This window comes from Felis catus, chromosome D2, assembly GCF_018350175.1.
Source record: "Felis catus isolate Fca126 chromosome D2, F.catus_Fca126_mat1.0, whole genome shotgun sequence".
Classification (NCBI taxonomy): domain Eukaryota; kingdom Metazoa; phylum Chordata; class Mammalia; order Carnivora; family Felidae; genus Felis; species Felis catus.
This window is the reverse complement of record NC_058378.1, coordinates 56,809,155-56,833,247: the sequence shown is the minus strand read 5'-3', so window position 1 is coordinate 56,833,247 and position 24,093 is coordinate 56,809,155. Positions and strand designations below refer to the sequence as shown.

At 49.3% G+C, this 24,093-nt stretch overlaps 2 protein-coding genes across 5 annotated transcripts in view; one reads left to right on the top strand and one right to left on the bottom strand.

The window, feature by feature from the left end:
* The window catches only part of CRTAC1 (cartilage acidic protein 1), a 157,558-nt gene extending 150,073 nt beyond the window's left edge, over nucleotides 1–7,485 (top strand). For 2 of the 3 annotated variants that reach the window (XM_006938060.4, XM_019813654.3), the window contains one exon: nucleotides 142–793. In XM_006938060.4, the coding sequence (XP_006938122.1) occupies nucleotides 142–392 (251 nt within the window). In that variant the 3' untranslated portion in view covers nucleotides 393–793. Of the gene's footprint in view, nucleotides 1–141; nucleotides 794–7,447 lie in introns of those variants that run through there. The other variant, XM_019813657.3, reaches the window with a different exon arrangement.
* GOLGA7B (golgin A7 family member B) lies at nucleotides 140–20,637 on the bottom strand. 2 transcript variants are annotated; one of them, XM_019813659.3, is made up of 10 exons: nucleotides 20,514–20,637; nucleotides 17,756–17,858; nucleotides 12,424–12,722; nucleotides 11,612–11,705; nucleotides 11,234–11,371; nucleotides 10,441–10,530; nucleotides 4,557–4,682; nucleotides 1,674–1,826; nucleotides 1,487–1,588; nucleotides 140–977 (listed from the first exon to the last, which is right to left on the bottom strand). In XM_019813659.3, exons 6-10 carry the CDS (start codon nucleotides 10,525–10,527, stop codon nucleotides 927–929), a joined length of 519 nt encoding a protein of 172 aa, XP_019669218.2. In that variant the 5' UTR covers nucleotides 10,528–10,530; nucleotides 11,234–11,371; nucleotides 11,612–11,705; nucleotides 12,424–12,722; nucleotides 17,756–17,858; nucleotides 20,514–20,637; the 3' UTR covers nucleotides 140–926. The 2 variants fall into 2 exon arrangements, with proteins under 2 accessions (XP_019669218.2, XP_044896455.1); XM_045040520.1 differs by lacking the exon at nucleotides 140–977 and having other exon boundaries at nucleotides 1,240–1,588.
* Between the last annotated feature and the right edge of the window lie 3,456 nt (nucleotides 20,638–24,093).

Here is a 24,093-nt window from a genome sequence, read left to right as displayed (position 1 = left end):
CCGGGCCAGTCACCCTTCCTCCCGCCCCCACCTCCCTGGGGAGCAGCAGGGGCCCAGAGAATGACTCAGAAGCGGGTGCTCTGGTAGCGCAGCCGCCGCAGGTCTGAGAGGCCCTCAGTCCGGCCGTACACCTCCCTGCAGGGACTCTCGGCCAGTCACCGGGCCCCCGCCCCGCCGCCCCCGCCGCTGCTGCCGCTGCCGGAGCTGCTGCCGCTGCTGGAGCTGCCGCTGCTGCACCGGTCCTCGTAGATGGAGATCTCGATCTGCGGCCGGCGTTAAGGAGGGAGCCCCTGCCAGCTGCCGAGGAGGGGCGGACGGAGGCCAGCAGGGGAGCGGGCGGCCGAGCCGGTGCCGCGTCCCAGACAGCGAGGCCGGGAGGCCCGGGGCGCTAGACCCCAGCCCCTCCGCGCTCTCGCGGGCGCTCGGTGTGCACACGCACACAGCGACCCGCCGGGCCGAGCACTGCGCAGGCGCACAACCGGAAGCTTCCGCTTTAGTGGGTCTGATTACCAAACACCGGGACAGGTGGTGGTACGGCGTGGGAAGTGGGAAGACCTCGGTGTCCCGAGTTCTAATCCTGACTCGCTTTCTCTCGAGAGATGGGACTTTAGACCGGTCATTTAACTTGTTACCCATGAATGGCCGCGTGTGTAAAATGGTGGTAATAATGGAATCTTGGGGTAGCTGGGGGACTGATTGAAATAACGCTTGTAAAGCTCTAAGCCCAATGCCTGGCACTTAGTAAAAACTCAATTAAAAAAAAGGCCCCTCTCACAGGGCTTTGTAAACAGAAGATTCCGGTCTTTGTGTTTTCTTTCCTCGTTTTCCTCTCAATTTTCCAGTAAAAACATTTTTTTAACACTTCTACTCTGAGAGTGGGCTGTGTGTACACCTTGAGCACACTTTTCCAGGTGGAGCGAGCAGGCCTATAACCCAATTCCTGGGCCGGCCGCCCACCAAGACTTCATTTCTCTGATCTGTAAAGAGGGGCTCAGGACGTACACCCAGGAGTACACGAGACCGTAGACATGTAAACGTGTGCAGAGATCCGCGTGTTCCCCGAGGGGCAGTGCAGCTTCACCGTTAAGTGTGGGACTGGGCTCAAATCCTGGCTCTGACGTTCACCGGCCGGGTGACCCTGGGCCAGTGATTTAACTTCAGTGGGCTCGTGGGCAGAGGGAAGAATAAGAGTTACCCACCTTGTAGGGGTAGTACGAGAATTACATCGTTTCAAAGCAGTTAATATGATACCTGGCATGTATTAAGCGCTGAAGAAATGCAGCCCAGTAAAAGCAAACCCTGAAATTCACAAAAGGCATTGATAACTTATAGTGGGGGAGGAGAGCTGACGACCAGTGATGTGGGGAATCCTGGGAAAATCCCTGAGCAGAGGCCCCTAGGGTGGTCCCTATTTCTGGGTGTCTTCACCAAGGAACCCACCAGTTGGCAGCTCTGGGCCCTTGCACAGAACAGCCAGGAAGGATACGACCCGCATCCCGCGCTCCACGGGGTCAGTGAGCAGGAGGCCTCGAGGGGCAAAGATCTTCTCGTTCTGCTCCTGGATGTAGCGGGAGATCTTCTTGAGAACCTGCAAGGAGAGGGGCCGGCTGAGGATGAGCGGGCAGCGGGGGAGCCCTGCAGGAGGGGATGCATGGCAGTCAGGAGGGAGCCACCTTCTCGTAGTGGGTCTCCATGCAGAGGAAGATGAAGTAGGCCGTGGCACAGGCCAGGCAGCCCTCAAGGTAGGAGCTGCCCCCGATCTTCTCCGCCTCCGCGTAGAAGCTGTTGAGGGTCTTCACGGTCTCCTCAAAGAGCTGCCGCTCAATCTGGCGGAGAAAGGGACAGGGAACCAGGTTGAGGCCAGCCTCCCTGGACCGGACAGTCACAGGTAGGAGGGCGGGTGGCAGTGGTGGGGCCACACGGATGAGGGGAGTGGCACACAGGTAAGATCGGAGAAGCTGCCCGTGGAACACTGGACTGGGAGTTAGGAGACCTGGGGTCCAGTCCAGACCTGACCATCAACTAGCTATGTGGCCTTCAGCTGATGACTTAACTACTCCAGCCTCAGTTTCCACAGCTATAAAATGGGAATAAGAACGACTACTTGGCCTCCCTTGGGAGCAGGAAACTCCCACAATATCAGAGACGTGAAGGCTTCCTGAAAGCAGACGGTCAGGCAGGAATTCTGGTGACTTCGTCGCCCCCCATTTTCATAGCTGCAAAAGCGCCCAGGACCTAATTGGTAGGGGCTCCCCATGTTTGGATGGGACTCCAACTGCATAAGACTGATTATATGAGATCTCAGGAGTATCTTCTCTCAAAGAGGTCACCAAGAACACGACAGCCTCGTGGGCGCGCACAACTGGGAAGCTCTCCTGCCTGCATCCATAATCATAATAGCTAATATTCATTAAGCACTTTCTATGCTTTCTATTTTTAAAAGCACTTTCAGGTACCAATGTAATGTTGCGTATCAACTATACTTCAATTTAAAAACAAATAATAAGATTTTTATCAATTTATCTGGCAACTGTAGATTAAATTATGCCATTGCGGGGCACCTGGGTGGCTCAGTCGGTTAAGCGTCTGACTTCGGCTCAGGTCATGATCTCACAGTTTGTAGGTTCCGTGTCAGACTCTGTGCTGACACCTCGGAGCCTGGAACCTGCTTCAGATTCTGTGTCTCCCTCTCTCTCTGCCCCTCTCCCACTCGTGCTCTCTCTCTCTTTTTCTCTCTCTCAAAAATAAATAAACATTAAAAACATTTAATTGTGCAATTGCTTCATCTGAAAAAAAAAGCTTTGCAGAGTCTGATATTTTTTAAAAAGTTAATCAAAATAAACGAATAAATAACACACTTTCCCACATTTTCACTTCAGTAGCTCAAAGCTCAGCTCTGTGGTCCCGGCCACCGTCATCTCCGGCCTCTTAACTGGTCTCTGTGCCCCCAGCCCTGCCAAGGGAGGCTGCTAAAGTCGGATCATGTCACAGCTCTGATGAAGAGCTTCCAAAGCCTTCTCATCTCTCTCCAAGTAAAATCCAAGAAGTCCTTATATGCCTGCTAGGCCCTACAGGGCCTGGCCCTGCGTCCCCTGAGCCCGCCTCCTGCTTTCCTGCCCACTCAGTCCCCAACCAGCCACACTGACCGCCCTGCTGCTTCCTGAAAATGCACAAGTCCTTTGCGCCTGTGTCCTCGGATACAACACGCCTCCTCCAGACACCCCCACCCCAGGCTCATACCTACAGGCCTAAGGGCTTACCTTATCTCACAGACCTCCCCCACCATTCACCTCTCCCCTGCTCTCCCAGCCCTGTGACCCTCACACACTTATTTTTCTAGTAGTGGTCCCCACTGGAGCTGCTACATATTTACTTGCTGTTTTATTCTTCATACCTTCCAATTGAAAATGAACTCATGACTTCACTTCTACATCCCCAGTGCCTAATACATAGTAGTTGCTCAGTAAATACTTGCTGAACGCTAAGTGAACTTGTCCAAGGTTACACAGCTCTGACCTGAATCTGTGCTCTTTAATAACCCTACACTAGATTGGGAGGTCATGCTCCAAGCAGGTGTCAAAGTGTCTGTAGGCCCATTTTTTACATTCCTCAGAACACCCCCTTCCCCACTCACCACTACAGGATCAGAACTGTCCATCACACAAGCTAGCATGGGACCTTCCATGCCCATCTAGGACAAAAGGTCTCCCTAAGAATAGTCAGAAGCTTTGGGGTTCCCAGCCACTGTCCCTACACAGATCTGGAGGGAACGCATAAGAAAACATTATGCTCTACCCCAAGAGTCGCCCTGCCCCAAAGGACAGGTGTGTCCTTTGATGAGATGAGGAGACCTCACAGCACCCTAAAAGCTGGCTACCGATCAGATTAGCAAAAGGCAGCCCTGCCCCACCTTCCCAAACCCATTCGGATAGGCCTGGGCTGCTGAATGAAAGAGCTGGGGTCTGCCTACCGCCCTCCAGAGGGCAGACCTCTAATTCCAGGACAGTGCTACAGCAGCCTGGGAATGAGGACCATACGCACCCCCGAACCGGGAGCAAAACTGGGCAGAAGGAGCTGACTTGCAAGGGGTTGGTGGTCCATGAGACACCCAGGTAGCTGGCTGAGTCTGGAGGGAGGGGCTGTGGGCAGAGCCCTTGGTCGATGACCTGGGCATCAGGATTTCTTAAAGGTCCCCAGGAAATTCTAACGTGCAGCTTGGGCTGAGACTGCTGCCAAGAAGTAGAGATTCCTGAAGCTGATGCCATCAATCGGACTAAGGAATCTGTTTTTGTTTCATAAGCTCTCCAGGCGACTCTTGTGCTACTGATGTTCCAGGGCCGCTGAACTAGGAAATCTCTGAGTCTTTTTCAGCTCTAACTTGCAGTGAGGTGACAACAAGACAATGTTAGGGACATTTTTTTAATTCTGCCACGTGAAGTGCCTGAACAAGTTATATGTCACATATTACTTTCATCCTGGAAAAAAAAATACATTGGAATAAGTCCCTGAGTTCCATCACGGCCTATGTTCCAAGTTTAGAAAAAAGACATCCTTACCCGGCTGTCCAGCTCCGGGGGGAATTTGGTCTGGAACTGACAGATGGTCCCATCACTGTAGTCTCTCTGGATAAAGACCTTGGTGGCCAATGAGGCACTTCGCCGCAGCTCCTGCAGATTATGGACCTGAGGAGGCATACAGGAGACTCACACTCAGGGTGACCATCCATCTAGGTTTGTCCAAGACTGACGGAGGTTTTCAGGATGTGATTCTTACAGCACTAAACCAACAAAGTCCCTGGCAAACCTGAACATTAGCCACCCTACAAGTGCTCCAGGAAAGTCATGGGGAAGCAGAACTGTGGAGTTGACTAGAGAAGACACGTCAAGCTATCCCAGAAAGATCTAGAAAAAGCCTGAATTAGGGCAAAAGCTGAGCCAAAAGGGGATGATGGTTCTGGAATCATCAACAGAGCCAGAAGCAAATTTTAACAAGAGGAAAAGACTTCCTGGTAGCTGGCCCAGATCCTTCTCTCTCTTTCCCCTTCTCCCTCCCTCCCCCTCCCTTCTCCCTCTCCCTCTCTTTCCCTTCCCCCTCCTCCTCTCTCCCTCTCTCCCTCCCTTTTCCTCTCCTCCCTTCTCCTCCCCTCTATTTCCCTCCTTCTCCCTCCTCCTCACTCTCCCTCCCCCTCCCCCACACACAGAGCCTTTCACACTTTTGTTCACTCACCAAGTATCAAATATTCACAAATCATCAGGCCTCGTGCTTGGGGAACCCAGCCCTGTACAAGACTGAGGTCTCAGGCCCCAGAGGTGGGGCTTACAGCAAGGTTGGGGAGGGGAGTAGGACAGAGGAGGACGTGATAGCCCACCAACTGGGAGGGAGATTCGGGTTGAGGCCAAGTTAAAGCCTGGGTCCAAGAGCACCAGGGATAGCTTTCCTCTCTAGCATGTCTCACCACAGGAAAGAAGGGGCACCCAAATGCCCAGAGAAAATCATGGATAAGGTAGGCTGAACCCAGAAATTAAAGAAACACCTTGCCCTGGTAAGAAGAAGTGGGGCAACTCTGTCCCTTGCCCACACCTGCAGTTTTGACATTGACACAAACTCTAGCACTTGAGGGGACTGGGCTCAATTAATAGAAGAACAGGGCCTCTTTCTTCCACTTCCAGCCTTAGTCACCCACATTTGAAAGAAGCATCCCACTGGGTAAAATATGCCAAACATTGGAACCATGTGGAGGCCAAGCCCCAAGGGCAGAGTGAACACACAGCCAGTTCATCCTGTGTAATTAAGGTGAATCTCTTCCGTCATTCAGCTTTCATTTATTGAGTCCCTACTATTGCCGAGCTCTGGGGATGCTGAGCAAAGACAGTCTGTGAGCTCCAGGGAAGAAGACAAGTAAATATATAATAAATTAGCCTGTGATAAATGCTTTAGAGAAGTAACATCTTACCCAGAAATGCTTACTCAGAAAAGACTTCCTGAGGTCTGTGTTGAGTCATAAAGAAGGCCAGGAGTTGCCAGTGGTAGGGAGCAGGCAGTGGGTGGGGAGAGGGATGTAAAGTCAACCCAGACAGAGGGAGAAGCTTGTGCAAAGGAAAAAGACGGCAGAGAACACAATATGCTCCAGTTGACTGCAGGCAGATTTCAGCAAGACGGGAGTTGGTTTGTGGATTAGGCAAGAGCAGGGGGGAATGACAGTATAGAGGACAGTGCTATCACAAAGAGCTGGAGGGGGGCTCTACTAGAGGGGAGGGTATAGGACAGAAGACAAACTTGCTTAAAAGCTGGGGGAAAGAGTAAGCAATGAGAGAAAGGTAGGAGAGATAACTGGTAGATCAAGGTTCGGAAAAGGGGAAAATCAGAGAACACTGCAGGAGACTTTCCTACATCCGGCAAAACTTGCTCTGCGTAAGAGATGTGATACCAGAGTACTGGGGCCGAACTGAAGAATATATAGATGCTCCTCTTGTCTGAACAGTCCTTGATTCCTCTAATCAAGGTTTTAATTGAGAAAATCCCCTTGACATTCACTAGGGTCGTATGATAACTTTGAAAAATAAAGAAGGCTTTAGTGGTGTAAGTGTGTTATTTGTTACTCTGTCTGCTCTATCTGGTTAGGATCTCATACTTTTATATTTTCCAAAGAAAAGGAAGGGGCTGTGGCCTTCCTCTGCCCTTCTAAAACCAACTGATGTGAGCCAGTGGATCATGAGGATGGATTCCCCTAGCCCCAGAAGGATCATTCAGGAAGCTCTGTGAGGGATGCATGGGAATTAGGCATGACTGGGTAAGAGTCCAGTGGCTGGGGTAAGAGGCCATTTGAAGGGATGCACTATGTCTGTAGTGTCCAGGGAAACACAAAAGCAGGTCTAACCCAAGAAAAGTGATGGTGAGAATGGAAAGAAAGGGAAAAAATAGTGATTCAACTATTCTTTTTTTTTTATTTTTTTTAACGTTTATTTATTTTTGGGACACAGAGAGACAGAGCATGAACGGGGGAGGGGCAGAGAGAGAGGGAGACACAGAATCGGAAGCAGGCTCCAGGCTCCGAGCCATCAGCCCAGAGCCAGGCGTGGGGCTCGAACTCACGGACCACGAGATCGTGACCTGAGCCGAAGTCGGACGCTTAACCGACGGAGCCACCCAGGCGCCCCGTGATTCAACTATTCTATTATGGATAGAGCTTCTTCCCCTCTGACGGCCTCCTTTGTCTATGTCCGAGTGCACACATGCACTGTGTGCTACCATGAAGGTATGTGTCTGTGATTGTCTCTAGTGACCACTTCTTCTTTCTCCTAGGCGTACAATTAGATTAATCCCCACCCTGCCTTGCAATTAGGTGTGGCCATATGACTGAATGGAATATGAGTGGAAGTGATGAATTCATGTATAGGCTTAGCTTACAACAACCAGCCACTCTTCTGTTACCTTTCCTTTTTCACAGAAACCAAGGAAGCTGTATGTTGAAGATGATGGGACCACAAATTGGAAAGAGCCTGGGTCCCTGAGTCAGCCTGGAGGAGACCTACTTGCTGATCAGGATCACTTCTCTGGGACTTTACTGAACAATAAACTTGTAGTTTATTATTCCATTAAAATTTTAGGATGCTACCTTGCATAGTATGGTCTCATCTCCTCTTGGCTTTGATCTGTGAGTTCTCAAGTACCCAGAGTAGGAGAGCTCAACACCCTTTCCAACCCCAAAAATCCTGAGCCTTAGAACAAAGCCTCTGGGTGACCAGGGATCTACTTCCCTCCCTGTAGAGTATTTGTGGAGTCTTGAGGAGTTGCTAGAAGATGGTATCAGACTCATTGTATATTCCAGAGCCTTCATCTCCCAGATCTATGTCAAGCACAATATAACACACTCATCTGTAGTTGGCAAAGAGTAGGACTTAAGGCAAGGCAGCATCTCCTGGCTCTCCCCATCCACAGTGGCTCGGTTGTGAAGTACCAAAAGGCCCTGATGGAAAGAGGGCCCACTGACCTGGGAGCAGGATACCTGGGTGCTAGTCCGGGCCACATAACCCTGGGCCTCCATTTCTTCAACTAGAAACTGAGAAGCTGGAACAACATAATCACTTAAAGCCCCTTCTAGCCCTGACATTCAAGAGGCTTTCTCAGGGATTATGAATGCAAATGTTTATAGGAACTAAGCATCTAAGTGGGTTGGGTGAGGGCTGTGGCTAATCAGAGAACCCACGCCCTGTCTCAAGAAAGCGGCTGACCACTGCCATGTGAGAATGTGAGCCCAGGATGCCACACTTGGACATCTTAAGAGAATGCATAAATCCAGATTTCCTTAATATCAAATGTCTTGATTTTTTTTTACGTTTCCAATAAATATTTACATTTGTAAGCACTAAGCAGACCAAATAAGGCACAACTGTGAACAAGATTCACTCCTAGAATTGCCAGGTTAGGATCTCTGAATAAGAAATCCCATCATAGGGGCCCTTGGGCCAGAGCTAGAGCCAGGCTCCAGGCACTTGCCAGCTATGTAGCTTTCAGGAAGCGAGCACAGGTTTTCAGGAGAGATCCATGATGCTCTGATCCCACAAGAGGATCCCAGAATATGCCTGCACCTCTAAGAGACCACAGCTTCTGTGTCTCCCCTGAACAGCGACTCTGGGGTTTCTTAACTGACCCTGACACCTGGGCTTCTCATCTACTTCTTACCTTCCTCAACTCTGCCCTCTCCCCTGCCACCATCCCAGGCTTGCTGGCAGCTGGCTAAGGACACACCAAGAGGCATTTCATGAGGAAGAAATAGGAAGTCAGTGGCAATACCTACTGGCACCAATTTTTGAACTGCAGTATGACATGGATAGGGAGGGAGCCTGAAGAATGGCCATACACCTGACAGAGCCAACCTGGTAGAGGTGAGGAGCAAGCACTGGAGTTCAGAAGAACATTCCCAGTCCCAATCTGCCCAAGACAAACAGGAGGCCCCATCTGGCCCACATCTCCATCCTCATTAAAAACTAGCTAATTCCAGAGGATGCATTTGAGGCTCAACTCAAGAATCAGGAGACTCAGCTCATGAACCAACACCATGATCCCTGGCTGGGGTGTGGAGGAGGAGTGAGGATCGTGAGTCAGAGGCAGCCGAGTCAGGCCTCAGGATGGAAACCCAGGCACAGGGCCTCCCTTCTTCTCAGCCTACACAAGGGCCCAGGCCCAACCCACTGTCTGTTGGCTGTTAATTCCAGGCCTCAGAGATCAAACCTCCAAATGCCTTGCTTGGATAATGCAACTTGGGTGCATTTAAAAATCTCTCAGGGGCCGGGGGCACCTGGGTGGCTCAGTCGGTTAAGCATCCAACTTCGGCTCAGGTCATGATCTCACGGTTTGTGAGTTCAAGCCCCGCATTGGGCTCTGTGCTGATGGCTTGGAGCCTGGAGCCTGCTTCAGATTCTATATCTCCCTTTCTCTCTGCCCCTCCACCGCTCGTGCTCTCTCTCTCTCAAAAATAAATAAACATGTTTTAAAAAATCTCTTAGGGGCCAAACTCCACCACTTAAACTTAAAGAAGCCCCTCCCAGCCAGGCATTTCCCAGTTGTCCTTGGCCATCTGGACTGTTTCCCAGGGCGGACCCTGCTCCCAGTGACACACATTTGCAGAGGTTTGTCGCTCAGGAAATGGGCTCATTACAGTTTTCCAAATGAGGTCAGTGTATCACTCAGGAGGCTTCATTCCTCCTCTGAGTTCCTCACACACACTCCTCCCTTAATGCTAACTTCTAAACAGAAATTGGGAAGCAGAAAAGATCCAGTTTCCATGCCTTCCATCCAGGGATCCAGGGACATCCATGCTTTCTCTATGTTTCTGCCTCTCTCCTCCTCACCCATCTCTCCCTCCCCCTCTGTCTTTCTGTCCCTCCCTCTCTTTCTCTCCCTCCCCCTCCTCCTTCTCCCTCCCTCTCCTTGTCTTGATCTCCTCTTCACCTCCCAAAACACCTTCTGCTGGAACTGTGGACTTACCAGTCAGAACCCAAAGGGAATGGCCAAGAAGTTTGGCATGAGGTTTTCCTTCTCCCAACAGGTTTTCCCTGGTAATCTTAACTCAGTCCTAACAGTAAAAACAGCCTGGGGAGAATGACTCACTGCACAGCCCAGATATTGTGCACATTCTGTGCCTTGGCAGAGCTAAGGCTTCCTCCCTCAGTACTGCCAGCAGGGTCCACCCAAGGCCAAATTGGGAAATGGGTAATGTTTGTCCTCTGCTCTCCATCCCTTCTGGGCATACCTCTGTCCTTCTGTCCCTCTGTCCCTCTACCCTCAAGCTGACCCAGTCAGGCTGAACAGGAGGCGTGAGTCCTTCCTGAACTCTTCCGCATCCGTTCCCCCATCACAGCCTCACGTGCCCACCTCGCTGTTGAGCAACACCGTTGGCTAACTGGATACACCTGGCTGCAGCAGAAAAAAAACACTGACCAGGGAGGCAGAAGACTCGGTCTCTAGTCCTTGCCCTGCGTCTTTTGAGCCATAGTCTCTTGAATACGTCTTGCATTCCAGTTGCATTATCTGTAAAATGGGATAATGATGCTACTGCACAGAGATCAAGCAAGCTCCTGAGCCTTGGTTGGCTCATCTGTTAATTGCGGATAATAACAGCATCCTTGCCCACTTCACAGGGTTGCTCTAAAGCTCAAAGGAGATCATACATGTGATAGTGCTTTGTACACACGAAAGTGCTATATTCACAGAGGCATTAAAAGCAGAGCCTCTCCCAGGGGAGAGTCACGCATGCCTAACAGCAGCCTCCTAGAAACACTGCCTCAACCTAGAGATGTGAGCCTGCTGGTTGGAATTTCTGGACCATAACAGACCTGAAGTGGAGATATGATGGGACAGACGGCCTCCTGGGATCTGTCAGATCACATCACAGGTGTGGCTGCCTTCTCTGCCCACTCCTCTGGCCCAGCTATGCCAAGTTGTCCTTTGATGCCCAATACCAGCAGGCTTTGCTGCAGCCTGGCAGCCTGGCAGCCCTATCTGGAAGGTGACCAGATCCTTGGTCATTTCTCCTTTGTTCTTCCTGCTCTCCTCAGTAATTTTGGCACTTTCCAAGCTTTCTGATTATTTATTTATTTTGCATTCCTCCACCTGTAAAACCAAGCTCCATGGGTCTGCTTAAGGCTTGGCCCCTCACAACGTCCTGGAGGATGAGCTCTCCTAACTAACCTTGTGCTTTGTCACAAAGCCAAGCAGTACCAAGCAACTGTACCTTGTTCTGTGGTGACCACAACAGCAGAATTGCTATGGTGACACTTGGTGTTGATGTCACCCTGCTCACCAGGACGCCCCGATGCAATGCAGAGAGTCATTCAAAAGCCTGTGCTGTTCCCCCTGGCTTGCATCCCAGCTGGGTGAGAAGTAGGGAAACACCACAAAAGAAGTCAACATCAGAACTGGGGAGACCCTGGTGTCCTGGGTTCCGCTCCGAAAATCCAAAGGAAGAAACTTTTCAGCTCTGCTGCTAACATGCTGTGTATCAAATAGGTCCTCCCCTTCTCCATGTGGTAGCTTTACCACTTATAAAGTGGGAACATAAAGAGCTCCACTTCCCACATGAAAGGAGGGAGTACAAGAGAAAATTCCTGACCTCTTAACCACTGCACCAAGATTCTGCCCTCAGCCAACAGGTCCGTGGGTTCAACTTTCAAGTCCCTTGAAGGTGACACACCTATAAGCACACCCTGGAGAAGAAGAAGAAGACAGCTCCTCCCATCAGACCCGGGAAATGTAGACACCCTGGTACAAGAAACTTGAATGGTATAAAAAAAGGGGGGGGGGGAACGGGGGCAAGAAAGCATAATATGCAAAAGTAGAGACTGGTGCAGGCAGCTCATTAAACCCGACTGTTTGAGGTTTTGGCCTGAGGATTCTTTGTCCCCTCAGTCCCCCACGAAGGAAATGTGAAGGTGGACATAGGTCTGTCATCTCTTAACCAAGCTTTTGGGTTTAAAAGCTGGATGGCTGCACTGCATAGCAACAGCAACCAGCCGCCTTCCTTCCCCTAAAACAGGGGCGAGCTCACCTCCAAACCTCTAGGGAAGTAGTTTTAGGACTAGCTGTTCCAGGGTAAGAGGAAACCCCAGCTGGGGCCCTGGAGCAAACCTGGTGCTAGTGCCAACAAGTGGCCTGGGCAGCCTCGGGGACTCAGATGGGTAAGATAGCCAGAGATGAGATGAGTTCTCAGGAGAAGCCCCCTCTTCCACCCTGCCACTCTGCCCTCCACCCCTCCCCGCAGTACTGATTCAGGGAAACCACCCCATCCTACCCTACCCCACCCCCTCACTCCACCCCACCCCACCTCACCCCCCCCTTCTTCCTTTCCCGCCCAGTCCGCCCCTAGCGGGGATGTGTTCCCGCACCAGTCAGCCACTGCCTGCGGGCCGGGCGGTCGCCCCCTACCTCAGTGGCCATGTTCCAGGGGCGCCGACCGCTCCGAGCCTGCTGCGAGGCCGGAGAAGGGGGGCTGTCCGCGGTGCTGACTCGGGGAGCGGGTGGGCTAACCGCGACGAGACGGGGCCCGGGGCACTGTCCGCGGTGCTGATGCGGACGCCGCGGGCCCGGCTAGTTGGTGGGCCGGAGGGCGCCTAGGTACTGGCGACCGCCGCTGTGCTATCCGCGGTGCTGATGCGGGCGCCGGGCCGGGGAGGCGAGGCCGCGCCCGAGGCTCTTCACCGCCCGATCGCCGGCTGCCGCTGCTCCTGAAAGCAACGGCCCGGTTTATCTTTGACAGCGGCGGCGGGGGTGGGGGCGGCAGGGGGAGGAGGGGCCAGGCGCCTCCGCGGACCGGGAGGGGGAAGCGCGGCCCCCAGACTCCGGCGCCCGCCCGCCGGAGAGGAGCCCCGCCCGCGGCCAGAGGCTTCGCTCCCGCCCGGCCCCGAGGCCCCGCCTCTCCTGTCAGCCCTTCCCCCTAGTAAGAGCGCCAGGAGCTCTGCGCTTGCTACCACGGCCTCCTGAGACTTCCAGACCCGGAGAAGAGAGAGGCAGGACGGTTCTGGGGCAAGACACTCAGCTTGCGGAGGCTGACAGTCCTCCACGCGTTCGCAGGCCCCCAGGTGCGGCCTCTTTACCTTTTCAACACCCCTCCCCCAACCCCTCCTCCACCGTGGCCCCAGGCTTCCTCTACCGTATTTTTCTGTTCTTTCTCCCCGTTTCTTCTCTGTGCTCCCCTCCCCAGACTTGCATGGACATTCCCTCTCCTCATCTCTTCTTTTCACTGCTTTGAACCCTATTAGCTAGAGGAGAATGCTGCTGACCGCAGAAAATCATTTCCTTTCTTTACGTGCCTGCATTTCATCCCCAAAGAAACCCTGGGGCCCCTTCTTTCAGGGAGCTCCAGAACTGAAGCCAGTCTCTCCACTGCTCTTCCAGACCCTGGCCCCACCCCTACTCTTCGCCCTCTCCCTTGAAATCCCAGTACATATACACCACCACCACTCAACAAACACAAGCAGATGGTGCCAAACTGGTTTACCCAGGATGTCGGGGCTGGCCCTGGCGCTGCCTTCACAATTTTGACATCAAAGCTTCCAGCCAAATGACCTACCCATTTCCTTAATAAACAAAAAGGAAACACCAACCCAAGTGCCTTTTTACACATCCATAACACCCCTAGGTCTTTGGGGGAAGCGGAGTCTGTTCCTCTGCAGCTCACGGCTGCCTGAGGGGCAACAGCAGCCAGGAGACCTGGATTCTGGCTCAGGCTCCTCCAGCTGTATGACCTTGGTCAAAAGCTTCACCTCCGAGCTTCTTTCTGTAAAATGAGGGCCGGACTTCACTAGACCATTTCTAGGATCCTTTCTTTTCTTTCCTTCAACCTTTTATTTTGAAATTTTCAAACCCACAGGTTGAAAGAATAGTACAGTAACCATACTGTCCACCTAGCTTCAACATTTGTTAACATTTTGCCATATTTTCTTGATAGATATGGAAACATAGATATATGTTTGGCTAAATTATTAGGAAGTAAGCGACAGATATGAAGTTTTCCCCTTCATTCCTTCACTGTGCCTCTCCTAAGAATAAGGGCATTCTATCCAACCACAATATTATCATCACACCTTTAAAGATTTCATATCATCTAACATGCTAGGATAGTTTACTGCACCTAAAACACATCATTAGCAATGGCCTCTCACAAATTCCCTTCAGAACTTTTCATTTTTAATAGCTAACATTTATTGAGCACTTACTATGTTCCAAACCATATGCTACATACTTTACTTGTACTGTCTTATGTAATTCTCAAAATTACTCTTTGAATTAAGTGCTATTATTATCCTTTAATTATTCCCACTTTATAAACCAGAAAACTGAGAAAATTGCCCAAGGTCGTGTGGCTTGTGAGAAATGGAGGCAGGATTCAAAATACAAGCAGTCAAGTTCCAGAGCTTGTGCGGTTGATCCTCCTAACTGTACTCCTCCCTTCAACATCTTGTAGACCTTAAACTAGCAGATCAGTAACCATATCTCCAACTGCCTATTTCACAGATGAACAAACTGAGTCCCAGAGGATAAATGAAATGCCAAAGAAGTTAAAGACAGATGTTTCACCCCACCTTAGAGTTTTGGCCAATGATTTGGCATCAAGGAGCAAACTGAAAATATCTGTGAATCCTATGGTGGTCACGAGTATTAAATAGTTGCACAATCTGATGATCTCCATGGACACCTCTCCCAGTTCCTCACACTTGATTTTTATCATATTCATTAAACAACTATCTGGAAGCCACTCTCTTTGCCTGATGACAAGAGATCTAGATGAGTCCATTTAACAAATCTATTCATTCAATGTACATTCCTTGAGCATTTCCTATGTATCAGACACTCTTCTCAGAGCATGGGCTACAGCAGTGTCTACCTGCACAAAGACTCTGTTCTTATTGAATTTACATATTAATGGGGATAACAATCAGTAGCCGTAAACAAATCAGTATAAAATATGTTGAGTTGTGATCATTGCTAGGGAGAAAAGTAAAGCGTGGTAAAGAGAGGTGACAGAGGAGAGTTGCTTTAGAAAGATAGGGAATGTTTTTTTGATAAGGTGAAATTTGGGCAGAGGCCTGAGGTAAATGAAAGAACTTAACATGAAGGTACCTAAAGAAAGAGTGAAATCGCTTAGAGGACAGTACAAGGGCAGGTGGCAGGAAGGAGTAGGCTTGGCATGTTCAAAGAATAGCAGGGAAACCAGTGTCGCTAGACTGGAGTGGGCAAGGGGAAGAGAGATGGGATCTGAGATCAGAGAGGTAACAGGAACCAGGTCTTAAAGGGCTCACGGGCCCTGATAAGGACTTTGGATTCTATTAAGAAAGTGGGATTGACAGCCTTAGAAAGTTTAGGGTAGAGGCATGGCATTATCTAATTGTAGTTTTTTACACGACTCTGAATGCCAGGGATGGAATGGAAAGGGGAGCAAAGCGGGAGGAAGGCAAGGATGGAAGCAGTGACACCAGTTAGGAGGCTGAAATAGAAGCAGTGACACCAGTTAGGAGGTTAAGAGTAGTCTAGGCAAGATATGGTGGTGGCTTAGACTAGGGTAGTAGCGGTGCAGGTGGTAAGAAGTGGCCAGACCCTAGATATAATTTGAAGGTAGTGCTGGCAGGACCTGTTAATAGATGGGGTGTGGCATAAAATGAGTCAAAAATGATTCCAAGTTTGGAAGTCTGAGCCACTGGAAGAAAGGAGTTGCCATTTACTGAGAAGGGAAGCCTAAGGACTGAGTAGGCCTGAAAGGATGGAGAACACAGTTTTGTTTAGTTGATTTAGGCTTGAAATTTGATGTGCATATTATACATCTAAGTGGAGTGGGCATTTGAGGTTCAAGAGAGAGGTAGAGCGTTGGGGAGCCACCAGTATGTGAACAGTATTTGAAAGCGTGTGACCAGATGAGATCATCTAGGGAGTGGATATAGCTAGAAAAATTGTCCAAGAACTGCTCCTGGGCACTTTATTACTTACAGGTTGAGAAGATGAAAGTTGACTGAGAAGAGTGACCGGTGAAGTAGGAGGAGACCCAAGAGACAGTGGTGTCCTGGAGCCAAGCAAGAAACCTGGTAACAGAGCCCTACCAGCTGTGCCGAGAGCTGCTCATATGTAGAAAAAGATGAGGACTAAGAAATGACCATTGGGCTTGACAGCTAGAAGGTCACTGATGAGCTTGATAAAAGCTGTTTCAGTAGAGAATGGGGATGAGATCCTGAGTGAAGTGGATTTGAGAGTCTGAATGGAGGAGAGGAAGGAGAGCTACTGAGAGTGTAGACAAGTCTTGAGAGGCATTTTGCTGTAAAAGGGAGTGAAGAGTAAAACAGTGGCCTGAAGGAGAAGTAGGAGCAAGGGAGGCTCTTTTAAGATGGGAGTACATTGAAGCTTGCTTGTTGCTGATAGAAATAATCCAGTAGAGAGGGAAACATTGAGGGCTCAGGAAGAAGAGAGTTAATTACAGAAGCAAGCCCTTAAGAGGTCAGCAAAGGTTGGGATCCAGGGCAAACATGGAGGGGATGGCTTTAGAGAGGACCACAGACAATTTTCCACCACAGATAAAGGGGGAGAAGCAAAGTAAATGGCCACAGATGTGAGCAGGTTGGGTGTTGTTGTATAAGCAAAGACCCAAGCTCTACTCCTTACTCCTCTTCAGCTAACCAGAGGCTTCATGCATCATGACCTTTCTTGACAAGTCCATTCAACCATTACATATAGAAAGCTTGCTATGTGCTAAACATGGTGCTGGCACTTTTCTTGTGTGGCCCAAAGAGATCTCTCCTTCCCAATGAAATTACAGGACTAGGACTCTATGGAGAACCTTGAGCTAGTCCATGCAGGGATGATCCCTTTTAATATCCAGCTCCCCTGACTAGAAAGAGACTGTAACAGCCTCAGCCTTTTATCACTACACCTTCTCCAGTTGCTACACCAATCTTGACAGACCTCAAGGCTTAGAGGCATCAAAGTGGAGACCATGGAGAGAGATCCACAGTTGGAGTGGGGAGTTTCATACCAGGCTGACTCAGAGCCAATGGGCAGCTACAGGATGGGATGTTCCCACACTCCAGTCATTTGGACTTTAACTCTTGAAGCAGAAGAAGACACTGAGATTTAATCTGACTAATAATTATTACCCAGCTGCCTTGGGACAAACCAGTCCTATGCAGGAGCTGAGCTCTTTGATGTTTTGTCATAAATTAATGAGTTTGCCCACAAAATAACATCAAAGAAGATCTACTGACTAATTCATTGTTATCATCCTCCAACCTGTGGCTATATTGGAAAGTCTCCAAAAAAAGGACCACAGCCAGAAAAAGAAACCCACTGAAAGATTTGGAAATCATGATATTTGGAAAGGGATGAGAGAGAAATGAACTCCTGCAGACTGCAGAGGAGACAGGAAAAGATTAGCAAATCTCAAGGAAATGAAAACGCCGGGGACACAGAAAGATTCTCAACACTTGGGTCTGGAAGGAAAATGATTGCATGAATGCTTGAGGGGAAAATTGTGGTCTGGATGGTCTCAGATGGTGTGATCTCAGAGCACACTGTGGGGACTACGAGGAAGCGTGTGGTAGGAAACTGTGTCTCTGGAGTCAGATGGCATGGATTTCAACCTCTCTATTTACCATGTGACCATCAGCAAGTCTCAATATTTCTGAACCTCAGTTTTCTGATCTGTAAAACAGTGGCAATAATTCTCCCTCCCCAGATAGGATCCCTCCAAGAATAGGAGGTTTTCTCCAGATGTTACCTGACTCTTCCAAATCGGGTCTTTCAGGATGAAAACAGGAAAAGATTTATGGAGATGCCTTGCTGGAGATCAGCAGCGTTTATTCTAGGCGAAGCAAGATTTCCTAAGGCACAGAAAAGATCAGCAAGTGTGCTTCATTTAACTCTGTGAGCAGTTACTGAATACCCACTCTATGCCAGGCCGAAAGAAGACCATGGGATGTGTCCAACCCCTCAAGGACACCAAAATATAACCAAGTGATGACTAGGTTCTGAGATAAGTGCTAAGGTGTAGAGAGTTTCCTCAGAGTTAGGCCCAGGAAAGGTTTTACAAACTGCATGACATTTGAGCTTGGACTTCAAGGATTAGTATCATATCCCCAGACAGCAGATAAAAGAACATGGTACACAAAGCCAGGAAGGCATGAAAGGTGCCTGGAAACACAGAACCTCTGGGACTTCAAAACTCAGGAAAGCAGCGGCCAGGGATGCAGCAACAGGGATGACTGCAAAGGCCCCAGAAACATGAATGGAGGGGACCCGCCCTAAAAATAGTACCAGAGCAGGCAAACAGTGACACATGTCTAGAAGTGCAGTCACTAGGAGGTGACTAAGCTAATGGGGAGTTGCCTCCCTTTCTTGATTTCATTCATAGTCTCTCTCCACCTCTCTCCCTCTCTTTCCCTCTCCCTCTCCCGCCCCCCCTCACTTCCCCCTCTCTCTCTCCCTCCCTCCCTCCCTCTCTCCCCACTGGAAGAAGTAGAGTGGGAGGCAAGCGTCTATAAGAATTCACAGCTACCCCAGGAGCAACTGCAGATACTGGAACTATTCACCAAAATGCTCACCTGCCGTTACAACAGCCACTGTGCCAGAGGCCAGGCAGAGCACTCAAAGGACCCCTGTTCCAACAGGGGCTCCAGGGGCCCCCTGAAGTAATAATCATCAGATGACCGACTGCAGGGTGTCACTTCCACACAAGCACACTGGCAACAAACTCACCAATCACTTCAAACCATAGCCAGCTGGGGGAAGATGCAAGGCTTCTGACTAAGAAGTGAAAATTCTCGGAGGAAGTAAACAGGCACGAGCATAAAGGGTTGATAGGTGCTTATAAAGCATCATTAATTACAAGAGTCAAAAGAGATCATGGAGTTCAAACCAATTTCAACTGCGGAACCCTTTGTGCAAACAACATCTTGCATGAAAGTCAGAGATATAAAACAAATAAAAGAAAGGAAGGCAGAGCTTACCTAAGTCTACCAACCCCTCACTCTCTACAGAAGCCGCCAAGATACCCCTCTGAACCCCTCCCCCCAGGGCTCAGGAGAATAGGGGTTTTTTAATCATCAAAGTAACACACGCTTATGGTGTTAAAAATCCAAACATACCAAAAGACTTGTAATAAAGGGCAAAAGGAGTTCTCTGCCTACTCTTACGCCTTCCTACCTTCCACTGTTTTTCCCCCAGAAGAAATGACTTTTCACTCTTTTGGCTGTTTCTGCTTTAAATTCTTCGGAGACTTTCCTTTACCTTGCTAAATGATATGCCTGTACTTCTGTATCTTGATTTATTAACTTTAGAAACCTTGTCCTGTTTTCTGCACTGACAGAAGAGAACTTAGCTCAACCTGCCACCCTCACCTCCCAATATAGTCACAGCACTATTTGAACTTGATTTTTATTTTTATCAAAGTAATACATGCAATTAGTTTAAAATTCCAACCAGGGACAAGGGCTTATAGCAAAAACAAAAACAAAACAAAAAAAACAAACAACCAAAAAAGCCCAGAAGCCCTGTCCTGTCTCTTCCTTCCCTCTCATTGCCCCCATGCTCCTTCCCACTAAGGTAGGTTGGTTCGTGGGAGGAGAAAACTTCTGTCTGGTCCTCCCCCCTTTTTTTTCAATAGCATTCACCACCTTTTCTAGCAAAGGCTTTATTGTGGGCTTTACTATGCTCTTTGTTATTTTCACTGATGTATCCCACATATCTAGAATAAGGTCTGACTCAACAAATATTTGTTGAATTCATTAACAGAAAATTCTGTGGAAAAGGGAGAGAACGAAGTAGGGCTTCTTGGAGATGGTGTACAACCAGTCATTTTACAACCGATTCATTCTATGGGAAGGAATGGATATAAATGAAAATTTTATTTTATACATAAGGCACAGTGCTTCTGGACGGTGCGAGGGGGGTGCTATAAAGATAAAGACCTCAGCGGGTTTGTCTTTGGGGCGCCTGGGTGGCACAGTCGGTTAAGCGTCCGACATCAGCCAGGTCACAATCTCGCGGTCCGTGAGTTCGAGCCCCGCGTCAGGCCCTGGGCTGATGGCTCGGAGCCTGGAGCCTGTTTCCGATTCTGTATCTCCCTCTCTCTCTGCCCCTCCCCCATTCATGCTCTGTCTCTCTCTGTCCCAAAAATAAATAAAAAACGTTGAAAAAAATTAAAAAAAAAAAAGATAAAGACCTCAGTTCAGACCCTCTTATTGGTTTTACATGTTTGGACAAGTCAGTCCAATTAATTGCCTTGGAAAGAAAGTAGCTATTTGCTTAGGTTGGTCGAGGCCAGGTGGGAAATGAGTGTTGAGAAGTGCCCTTTGCCAAACCCACCATCCCAAGGACAGTTCCTGCTGTGAAAGGAGGAGCCAAGATGCTTCCTCCAAGGGTGACAGCCACCATGGGCCCCAGAACCACAGGCCATTAGCCCAGAGCTGGGCCCCGGGCATGGCCGGGGAGAAGAGAATGCAGTCCTGAGCCCAAGAACTGCACACTGTGAGTCCTACCTTCCAGATGCATCTCATAGCCCTCTCGTCCCAGGAAGACTTTCCTGAACCATCCCACTCCCAGCACAGGGCTTTACAGACACCTCTCCGTGGCTAGCATCTTACCATGTTTTGCCTGGTAAACTCCTACAGAGCTTTTGGAATTCCTGACCACGGGCCAGGTCACAGGGCGGGTTCCAGTGATTGGAATGTTTCCATAGTCTTCAGAGTTCTGCCAGCCTGTTCACCATTCCCTGTCTCTGTGTCATCTACGACTCCTTCTGGCCCCCTGACATGTTCCTGTATCCATAGCTTCCTGAGCTGAAAAAAATATCACTGTCTCTTCATCAAGGCCATAACACCCCAGGCTCCTGTTTTTCCTGGGCCCGGCACGTCTGGCCCCTGCCCATCCTCCGAGCCCCTTCTTACCACTTCTCTCCCTCGCACCCTCCATGCCAGCCCCAGCCATGCTGGACTTGGAGTTTTCAGTCCCCCAACTCTGCTACACTCTGCATCATTTCCAAGCCTTCACCTATGCTCTGCCTGGATCATTCTTTCCCTCTTCTTCACCTGAATAAATCCCTTGGGGGTCTCAAATTTAAAATTCACTACCTTGGGTAGTACTGGTTTTACTTTATTTTTCCATACATTTTGTTCTGATTATGTTTATTAAAATGTTATTCTTGGGGTGCCTGAATGGCTCAGTTGGTTAAGCATCTGACTCTTGGTTTCGGCTCAGGTCATGAACTCATGGTTCATGGGTTTGAGCCCCGCATAAGGCTCTGTGCTGATAGTGCAGCCTGCTTGGGATTCTCTCTCTCTCTCTCTCTCTCTCTCTCTCTGCCTCTCCCCTGCTCACTCTCTATCTCTCTCTCACACACAAATAAATATTTTAGAAAATGTTATTCTTTGTTGAATCTAATAATAAAAAATTGAGAACTGTAAAAAATTAAATTAAAATAAAATTTACTTCCCTGGGGAAGCCTTCCCTGGCACTTCAGCCATGGTTAGGTGTCCCTATTATGAGCACCCCATGCTTGCTCTATAAAATAATCATACTTCCTAAAATTTATTTTTATTTCCTATTAGACCATAAGCCCTTTGAGGGCAGGAATTTTGTCTCCTCAGTTGCATTCCCAGTGCTCAGTGCAGTACCGGGACATAACAGATGCTCAATCAATACTTGTACAGGAAGCTGGGTTGACTGATAGGATAGAAGGTGTCTCCATTCAGTTCTCCAACACTGAGCCTCAGGAAGGGAAAGGCATGGTTCCAATCAAAAAGGGCTTTATAATCTTGTTTGGGAAACCCAGCTTAGACCTCCTGACACAGTGAGCAAATGACAGGTGCCCCAGTGACCTACAGAGACAAGCCATGAGTGTTGTGGGTAAGCTGAGGTGGGAGAGATTCCCGGGATCTGGTGACCAGAGCCTGCTCCTGGCCCAACAGACCAGAGGTGGCATTCTGAAAGATGAGGTGTTTCATACTTAGAGGATAAGGACAGGCAAGGCTGGACAGAATTGCAGCTAGAATGAGGGGAGGGGAGATGTGTGTGAAATAGCAGACCGTGCAGGCTGATTTGAACTACTCTAGAGAAACAAGGCTGGAGCCAGATAACACAGAGCCATTAAAGTGAGGCAATGGGGACCTGAGAAGGAACCAAAAGAGTGAGGAGCATAAGGAAAGCAATGTACCAGAATGGGTCATCTGGGAGCGTCTAAGGGAGGGAATAGATGGGAGGGGCTGAAGCAGGAAGGAAGCTTTGTGCTGGATGGAGGGGAGAAGATCGGTCACTGCCTAGGAATGAGGGCAAAGGGACAGATTCAAGAAACATTTTAAATGGGGTCACCACAGGCCGCTGCTTCTGACTGAGTGCATCAGATGAAAGAGGGAGATGTGTAGACACAGGGGATGCAGGACTGTCCATCGCCATGGCTGGGAGATGGCATGGTCAGAAATCACAAAGGCAGATTAGATAACTCTATAAGGGCCCGATGTAAAGGATAGAAGCTTCTGGGATTTTTTTAAGACTAAGGGGATAGTGCAAGACTATGGGTTAAGACTTGGGAGGTCTCTCTATAAAAGTCATAGTTGATGCCATAAGAACGGGTCACTTGACCTTGGAAGAGAGATAAAGAGAGCCATGAGAAAGAGACTGACTGTCTTGAGCAAAATGATGCAATTCAAGTCAAAGATCCCTCAGTTTAAATCCCAGCTGGGTCACTTACGAACTGGATGGCCTCAGGCAGGTTCATGAACCTCGCAGAGCCTAGTTTCCACATCTGCAAAGTGGGGATAAAAATGCCATCATGGGATTTTTGCAAGCAGTATATTAAATGACCTCTGGAAAGAGACACGTTCAACTCCAAGTCTGAACAGATGTTCAGCAAAGGCAGATCACGGGGGAAGGAATCAGTGCAAGAAGAAAAGGGTGTCAGATTAAGACCCAGCACCCTGGAACATCACAGAAGCCCAAGGAGACAAAAAGCTCTGGGAGCCAAGGATGAACAGTGGCAGGTATTATAGAAAGTTCAAGGGGAACTGGATTGGCGGGAATTACATTACTGACTCTTTTGAGAACGGGATTTTGAAGAGTACAAAAACAGCTGGGGAACAGAATACAGAAAAATGCTAGAGAAAGAAATCCACACAAAGTCACCCCTATCACTCAGGATGTTAGGGCTGCAAAAAGATTATCCTAGGAACATGGTTTGAACGATAAAGACATTTAATTAGACAAGAAGTCTGGAGCGCGGCAGCTTCAAGGCCACTTGCTCAGAGGCCTTCCTGGACCACCCACTGCAGGTGGCTCCTGTCACTCTTCTTCCTTGGACTCTGCCCTTGGTCTCCTCGCATTCCACATGCTCCTCTTCGTCTGTTGCTTTGCCTGTGTGTCGCCTGGCCCATGCACTAGCGCATAAGCTCATTATGGGTGGGAACGACACGCCTCTTGTTTACCATAGTAGTACGCTCCCTAGCGCTAGGTCTGGAGAATAGCAGATGCTTGATAAATGGTTGTTGAAGGAATAAAAAGACGGACCACGGTAGTGAGAGAGGGCCGAGAGGGGAGACATGGAGGCAGATTCAAACCCAAATCCCTGCTCAGAGAGGGTTCCATCCACCCCTCTGTGTCCAGGAGGGTGTTTGCTAAGCCCCCTCTGCCTTCAGACTGGCGTGTGGGCAGCCCTGGGCACCTGGAAGGGAGGAGGGAAGGCTTTCCAGATGCCCCTGTCATTAGCAGCCCGGACACAACTCTACCCCACGAGGACCCTCCCTTTCTCTATCTGCTCCTAAGGGAGTCTCTCCTGACTGCCACATTGGGTTCTTGGCAACCACCAGTCCAGAAAGATACCCTGAAACTGGAGGATATTCAGAGATGAAATATCTGAAACAGCGCAGGAACAGGGGAAATGGAATAATTGTAACAGATGAAAAGACCCACCTCTGGGCTTTGCCACGTTAGGCAGAACAGGACAGTTGCACGCAAGACTCTAAGGGTGTGAAGCCCCACAGGGGAGGAGTCGTACTGAGGATGACACGAGAGGGTGTGATTATGTGAAATGGAATCAGACGGGAATTTGGGACTTAGTGGCAGGAACCA

Excerpts from the sequence above, each read along its gene's own strand:
- GOLGA7B (XM_045040520.1), bottom strand. The coding sequence starts at position 10,527 with ATGCAACTGGAATGCAAGACGTATTCAAGAGACTATGGCTCAAAAGAC. Across the intron at positions 4,683-10,440 it reads CCGAGTCTTCTGCCTCCCTG|GTCCATAATCTGCAGGAGCT; the intron begins GTCAGTGTTTTT and ends ATGCCTCCTCAG. Across the intron at positions 1,827-4,556 it reads CCCCGGAGCTGGACAGCCGG|ATTGAGCGGCAGCTCTTTGA; the intron begins GTAAGGATGTCT and ends TTTCTCCGCCAG.